This window comes from Pteropus medius, unplaced genomic scaffold (assembly GCF_902729225.1).
Source record: "Pteropus medius unplaced genomic scaffold, Ma_sr-lr_union100, whole genome shotgun sequence".
NCBI lineage: Eukaryota > Metazoa > Chordata > Mammalia > Chiroptera > Pteropodidae > Pteropus > Pteropus medius.
This window is the reverse complement of record NW_024353907.1, coordinates 745,545-753,046: the sequence shown is the minus strand read 5'-3', so window position 1 is coordinate 753,046 and position 7,502 is coordinate 745,545. Positions and strand designations below refer to the sequence as shown.

General features: G+C 35.9%; 1 protein-coding gene across 1 annotated transcript; it reads left to right on the top strand.

Annotated features, from left to right (window-relative positions):
- Nucleotides 1–2,959: 2,959 nt before the first annotated feature.
- LOC120593672 (60S ribosomal protein L36-like) lies at nt 2,960–3,277 on the top strand. Its single transcript, XM_039851559.1, has one exon. The coding sequence runs from the start codon at nt 2,960–2,962 to the stop codon at nt 3,275–3,277; it is 318 nt and encodes a 105-aa protein (XP_039707493.1).
- The last annotated feature ends 4,225 nt before the right edge of the window (nt 3,278–7,502 follow it).

Genomic DNA, 7,502 nt, shown 5'->3' with positions numbered 1-7,502 from the left:
TCTCCCTCCTTGTGCTGTAAGATACTGTGCATTTTTCAATGCTGCAAACATAAATAGAAAAGTGTTTTGTCTGTGACAAAGACAAATGTCAGTTGGCAAAGCTCTTAAAGATGTAGAGTTTTGAATTTTGGTTCTCATTATTATAGTTCTGATTCAAGAGGTAAGCATAAAAATGCTTTATACGTATCAATTTTATTTTATAAACCTTTGTTATAAGAAAAAAGTTATTATAGAAAAGTAATACATGTACAAAAGAGTGTTAAGCACAATTAAGAAAATATTACCAACATAGATAACTATTACTGATAATATTTTAGTGCATATTCTGCCTTTTTATATACATATTTTATTCAAAAATGTAATTACACTAAACATTTTATTACATTTTTTTTTCATTTAGTGATGTGAAAAACATTCAGAATGTATTTATAAAAATTCTCCAGATCATCTTTTCTCACTGCTGCCTAACATTTCAATGTAAGACTCTACTGTAATTTATTTATATAAAACTCTAATGTGGGTGGTGGTTTCCAGTACTTTTGCTGTCATGAAATTAAAGGAATAAGTGCCCTTGCATCCAAATCTTTATGTGCATCTTTGATTATTTCTTTAAAATAAATCCTTAAAAGTGGAATTCTTGGGTCAGGAAGTGTGCAAATTTCTAAGACTTTCAACACCAAAACTACACTCATTTCAATTTAATCTCCCAGCAATATATGAAACACTATTTTAAAGGGATTTTATTTTTACTTATAATATTTATGCCAAAAAAAGTTTAAAGCATCCTTATTTAGTAGTTGAAGAAATCAGGGTGTGGAAGAATCAAGAGCACACAGCATTAATGCCGAAATTATAACTCTAATTCCTACATTCCTTATACTCTTAGAACAGTGTTCATTGCATCTACTCAAATGGTGTTTGGAGAAACTGAATCTGGGAGATTCCCTGAGCAAAATTAGGGTACATTAGTCAAACATGTGTTGAAAAGCAAAGTTAAATAGGCTATAAAGCCTATGATGCTAACAGAATGAGTCATGTCTTTAAGCTGGTCTCTGCAATTTATTTGCCATCAGGAGGCAGCAGAAAGTCACTTGTTTTTCTTACCAAGAATGAAGCATGGTTTTGAGAATATGATCTCTTTTCTACTTTGCCTCTCGTATAATCACAAGTTACAAAACTTTGCTTTGTACACCATTGACATTTATGAAACTAGAACTTCTAATCTAATTGGTTCAAATAGGGATTGAAAGTAAATTTTGTATATTTCCTCATGAAATCTTAGCTCTTCTTAAAACATTTTTGTTTTTAACATATGCAATTATCTCTCTATATGCTTTAAACTAGACTTGAAGAAGTTGATTAAAAAAAAAACGAAATTCTAACTCCAACATAATTTGTTACCCTTGATCTATTTACTTTTATGATCTTTTATTTCCCAAAATGCCATGTAAAAGAAAAAAAAAAAGTCTGATGGAATTCCTCACTAGTGCACCATGTCTTAATTCTTTCCAACCTGGAAGACATTTCCTTAGCTTGATATTTGCTTTTCAATTTCTGGCCTCCTATTCCAAGGTAGATTGATTGCAAAAATAGCATATTTGTCTATGTCTCTCTGAATCTATGATTTTTGAAACAAGACTTTGAAGTTTCTCCAATTAGAGGTGGAGCTTATATCTGCATCCCATGAAATTGAACCAGCCCTGTGACTTGGTTTGCCAATAGAATGCAATGGAATTGATAGCGCTGCAGTTCTAAACCTAAACCTCATAAGGCATAAATACTTCTGCTTGCTGTCTTGGCCCCTGGAAGTCTATGTGAACAAGGCTGGACAAGTTGTCATGAGGATGAGAGATACATGGAGGACAGCCATCTCAAGCAAGACCATCAGACCAGCCAGTGCCTAGCCAATCATTCATCTAATTATTAGCACATGAGTGCTTCCAGGCAAGCCTGGTCCAAACAAGAGAAATCACTCAACTGATCCATAGATTCATGAGCTATGGTTTTATTTGGTTGGGGTGGGGAGAAGGCGGAATTGTTATGTATCAATGTTTATGGCAATAGATACCTGACACTTTGGGTTTAAAGCAATTAAGCCAATAATAACTATATACCATTTCCCTGCTTGAGATTCAGGATGAAATAGATCTTATGTGAGAGAGGATTCTGTTGCTGATTTGGCAGGTTTTGTGGATATTGATCAATACAGTGGTCTGACTGTACTTATATACACTGATGATTTACCTTTTGACATTTTTTTTTATCTCCACTAGTAATGTTTAGGAATTAGCTTAAAAGTAATTCATTAGCCTGATGTCCAGCCACTCCCAATCACATGTTATGACCACGTGAAACAATACCTTGTTCTCCGAGCATCTCAAACACAACAGACATGCCATCACTTATCAAAATATTTTGGGTAGTCTAAGAACAAGCTGGCATCTTTAAAGTTTTTCTCTGTGAAACATTATTGATTACAGGTCTCCAATCTCCAGTAAAATAAATTTCCCTTTCTTTTCTGTTTATTATAATATCTACTTTGTAATGCTTGTTTCATTCCACTTGAAGTCAAAGATCTTAAATTCTGCCAGTATTATCTAATCTTGAAGACTAAGAAAAAGTAAGGCAAATTTCAGACAGTGTTTTAGGTATTTTCTTATAGAATATTATTATAATCATCCTCCTCCCTCCTTGGGAGGAAAAAAAGCAAAAGTCATTTTTGCCATGTTTAGAGTTCAGAGAATGAGTGTATTTTGGCTTAAAATATACCATGAGGCAGGTTAGTTGGACCCTGGGCAGGTGGGATCAGCCACCATGTGGACCCCAGGGATCCCAGTGAGGCTCAGGGGGCCAATTGGGTGCAACGAGTGACTCTAAGGGGGCCAGAGCACGGGGGTCCAGGTGGTGATGGCTGAGGCAAAACTCAACTCTATCTCCTCTCCCACTCTTGTCCGTAGCCATGACTCTGCACTACCCAATGACTGTGGACCTCAACAAGGGTCACAAGGTGACCAAGAATGTGAGCAAGCTGAGGCATAGCCACTGCCACAGACGTTTCACCAAGCACACCAAGTTCGTGCGGGACATGATCCAAAAGGTGTGCAGCTTTGCCCCCTACAAGCGGTGCTCCACGGAGGTGCTCAAGGTCTCCAATGACGAGCAAGCCCTGACAATTGTCAAGAAAAGGGAGAGGACACACATTCATACTAAGAGGAAGAGGAAGGAGCTGAGTAACGTCCTTGCGGCCATGAGGGAAGCAGCAGCCAAGAAGGACTGAGTCCCCCTGCCTGTAATAAAGCCTTTTCAGAAATGGGTTCCTGGCTGACATTTGGGAGGGGTAACATCTTGCCCATCATCTACTTGAGATTCCCTCCAGGGACTCAGTGGTGAGGAGCACAGTGAGGGGCACAGAAGGAAGCAACAGACAGTACTGGCAATGATATTTAATCATAATTAAGTAATTCACATGCACCAGAAAAAAAAAATATACCATGGGATCAGAATTAACTTTGTATGCCATAGCCAAATAATTGTTCTTATTTCTTCTGTTAAACTCTATCCCCTTAAGAAAAATGGAGCAGACCTTTATTTCTAGAATACTAGCACAGAGAGATAAACAAGAAAGACGTAGCCCAGTTCAGGTGGAGAGGAGTGATTAGTGGAGACTCTCATTAGTATTCTGAATGTTACAACTGGGATTCTATACCTCTTGTTGAGGAACAAGCCTCTGGACTCCCCTATAAATAAGGCCAGCACAGCTAAGCCTTAATTTCACATAAAGACTTGAATAGCTCCTTTACTATCAATCACTTCTATCTTGAGAGGAAAAGGTCTCAGTCTATAAAATTTCTTATTGGTCATATTTTACCATATGGGGAAGATTTAGGGGATTTTTTTTAAAAAATCACACAACTAAATAGATATATTTTTCTTTGTTAAAGAACTTTTAATAATAATGCTCCATTTAATTGAAACCTGTTGCTGAGCTAAGGAGAAATGAAATAGCTTTATAAATGAACATGTGAGTCTAGAAGCCATTTTACAGCTTGGAGTCACAGCCACAAGGCATTCAATTCCAGTGGATAGCATTGTATCTCATCCATAGTATAAACTCAAAAAAAGTTTTAGTCTGTGAAGCAAAAATGGTAAAATGGAGTTAACAGACTTTTAAAGGATGTTAAATATAATCTAAATAGAAAGAATAGAAAAAACAATCATAAAGTATTGTGGATCAATAACATATAATAACACGGGCACAAAAAAAAACAGTCAGTGACAAAACACTCAATAATTCATGAGCACATTAAGTTACATATTATCTTCTTCTAAATCAATAACTATGGAATTGAATAAGTGAAAGTAGAATATTTTTAAAAGGTTCAATAACAAGGGTGACAAAGCTGTGCAAAGCTGCTTATCTGTAGGATATCTCCAATATGTAGTTACATAAGAATAAAAAATTAAAACGTTTAGTGTAGAGTAAATTCAGAATTGCTCCCCATAACAGACTTATTAGCGAACATGTTGGTGGACTTTTTTTTTTTTTGCATCTTTTATAAGATGCAAAATCTTATATGCTGGGTTCATTTACCGACTTCCACTGAGTCATGAAGCAAAAAGTATGTTAAAAGCAGTGCAAGCATCCCCAAGCCCCATCTCACTCCAGGAATTCTGATTAGTGTGAGATGGGGACAAATTGATGACTCAGAAAATCTCCAAAGAGAGAAATGGCAGCCAATGAAACCTATTTTTGGAACACCTCCCCCGCCCCCAACACACACCATGTAGTTTGTTTCAGCAACCAAAGTGAGTTTGCAAAGGGATCCATTCAAAATTTCAGAATATTCTCTTCTTGAAATAGTCCTTACTCTGAACAAAGGTTCTCATCATAACTTTTATATCGGTTCCTTTAGAATTTTTCATTTTCTATTTGTCTCTCCTCTTCTCTCTCTCTCTCTCTCTCTCACACACACACACACACACAGAGCAAACAATCAGAGTCTCATAATTCCCAAAGCAAGAATAGAGATCTCAAACGTAAATTTAAACCTAATTTTAAAACTCTTTGCTAGTTTATTCTAAAATAACACAAAATCGAAATGGAGATTCAAAGCCGTGGAAACCTATATCTGGATCTTTATTTGAGTGTATCTTTTTCTAGTTATGGTTTTATGTCCACATGAGTTTATATGCATGTTTCTTTCTCTGTTACTGTATCCAAAGCCTCCCCCAACCTACAACTATTTCTCTTTCTTTTTAATCCTCTTTCTTATTTTTATAACTATGAACAGTAGAAAATGAAAGTGCATATATATTTTATTTGTTCTATTTATTTAATGTTCATGTTCTCTATTCCTTTCATATAACTCAGAAGAGTCTAATGTTTTACATTTGTTTTTTTTTTTAAATCAAAACAATTAAATTGCTCCCCCTCCTTTAATTCCCCACCACACAGTTACACTCCTGACCTACGGATGTTGCTGTCTCCCATTAAGAACTAGATCTTGGAAGGTGGGGCATCTCCTCCCATGCTCTAGCGGCGTGCACCCAGGGTCTAGCGCACCCAGGGTGTGAACCCAGGACCTTCTGTGTGTAAAGCAGACATGCTAACCACTACACTATGGAGCCACCTTTAAATTGCTTTTTTTCATATTAACCATCAATGGTTTCTACCCCTTTCGAGCCACTGATTCTAAAAATAAACAAACCTCACCTTCATTTTTAACATATTTTTTATGAAGAGTTCAATTTCAGAAAAAAAGGGGATTTCCAACTTTTCTTGCAGTCAGAATTTTGGTTTTTACTACTTCTGGACTTCAACTCTTGACTGTTAAAAGTGAGAATTAATGTTTCTGTCTTTCTATAATTCTGTACATATATCTTTGTATATGCCTAGCCTAAATTCCATTCTACTCTTGCCACAATTTATCTCACCCTTTTAATTTTTTTCTTTTATTTATTTATTTGTTTTTAATTTTAATTTTTATTACGATGACATTGGTTAATGAAATCCAGTAAGTTTCAGACATACAATTTAACAGTAAGGCATAAATATACATTGCATTATGTGTTCACTGCCCATAGTTAGATTTCTTTCTGTCACTACATATTTGACCCCTTTTACCCCATCTACCTCCCCCCTCCCATTTCCCTCCTACCTTTTGGTAACCACTAGTCTATTGTCCATGTCTATGAGTTTCTGCTTGTTTGTCCTGTTTTTTTTGTTGCTCTTAGGTTTATATCCCAGTGATATCATGTGGTTTTCAACTTTTTCTGTCCAGCTATTTCGCTTAGCATGATTATCTCGAGGTCCATCCATATTGTTGCAAATGACAGTATTTCATCTCTTCTTATCACTAATATTCCATTGTATATATGTGCCACAGCTTCTTTATCCAATAATCTATGTGGGACACTTCAGTTGCTTCATTGTAGGACACCACCGTGAATAATGCTGCTATGAATATTGGTTTGCAAATATCTTTTTGGATATAGGTTTTCAAGTCTTTGGGGTAAATATCCAGTAGAGGGATCGCTGGATCATATGATAGATTAATTCTTAGTTTTATGAGGAACCTCCATACTGTTTCCATTTTCCATAGTGGCTGTACTGACGTGCAGTCCCACCAGCAGAGTATGAGGGTTCCTTTTTCTCTGTTACCTCATCCTTTTAAATGAAGGATTCTGTTTAGGAGAAATTCTTTCCTCTTTTTATATTCTCATCCAGCCAAACATTTTTTTTTCTTTAAAGCCTCATCTACTCCCCAATTTAGCCCAAAAACAGCATGTTCTAAAATTACAGTATATTGGGGTTAGAAGTCAATGTATCTAATTTAAGTTAAGTACCCTACAGTTGTAGTCTCTTGACTTAAAGGGTGAGACAAGAAATAAGGCTCATGAGTTATTTTATTCTACAAAGATTTATAAAGGGAGGCATTGACAGACACCAGGGATTCAGAAATGAATAATGTGGTTTTTGTCTTCAGGAAGGTCATAATCTGGTGGGTGGAAAAGATAAGTAAACAATTACCAAATGTGAAAACTATTCTCATGTGAGGAAGATATTTTGGAAGCAGATAACCCAGGCCATGAGGCATTCTTAAGAACAGAATGCCCAATCTAGGCTTCGAAGTATGAAGCCTCAGAAATACTCAATCTTTGGAAAGAGACTCTGTGTGAGAGCATGGTGTTCAAAATGCAGTAGCAGTTGGAGAAGTTACTATAGGATTAACTATAAATGTCACCTTTATACTCAAGATAGCACAGTATGGTGTCTGTGCGGTTTATTAGCAAAGACAGACTTATTTTTAATGTTATAATTTTTCTAGGGTCACCATTCTCTTTTCTCTGTTATATGTGTTACATAAAACTGCACTTCTTCACCTCTACTGGTAAAAGCAAAAATGCCAGTAGAAGAAGTTGCTTTTGATAATAGCATATTTTCCATGAAGAAAATTAAACCCTCTCACATTCACTTTACTATGCTTTCTTTCCTCCTTCAT

What these genes read in the sequence shown, in the direction of transcription:
- LOC120593672 (XM_039851559.1), top strand. Translation starts at nt 2,960, where the DNA reads ATGACTCTGCACTACCCAATGACTGTGGACCTCAACAAGGGTCACAAG.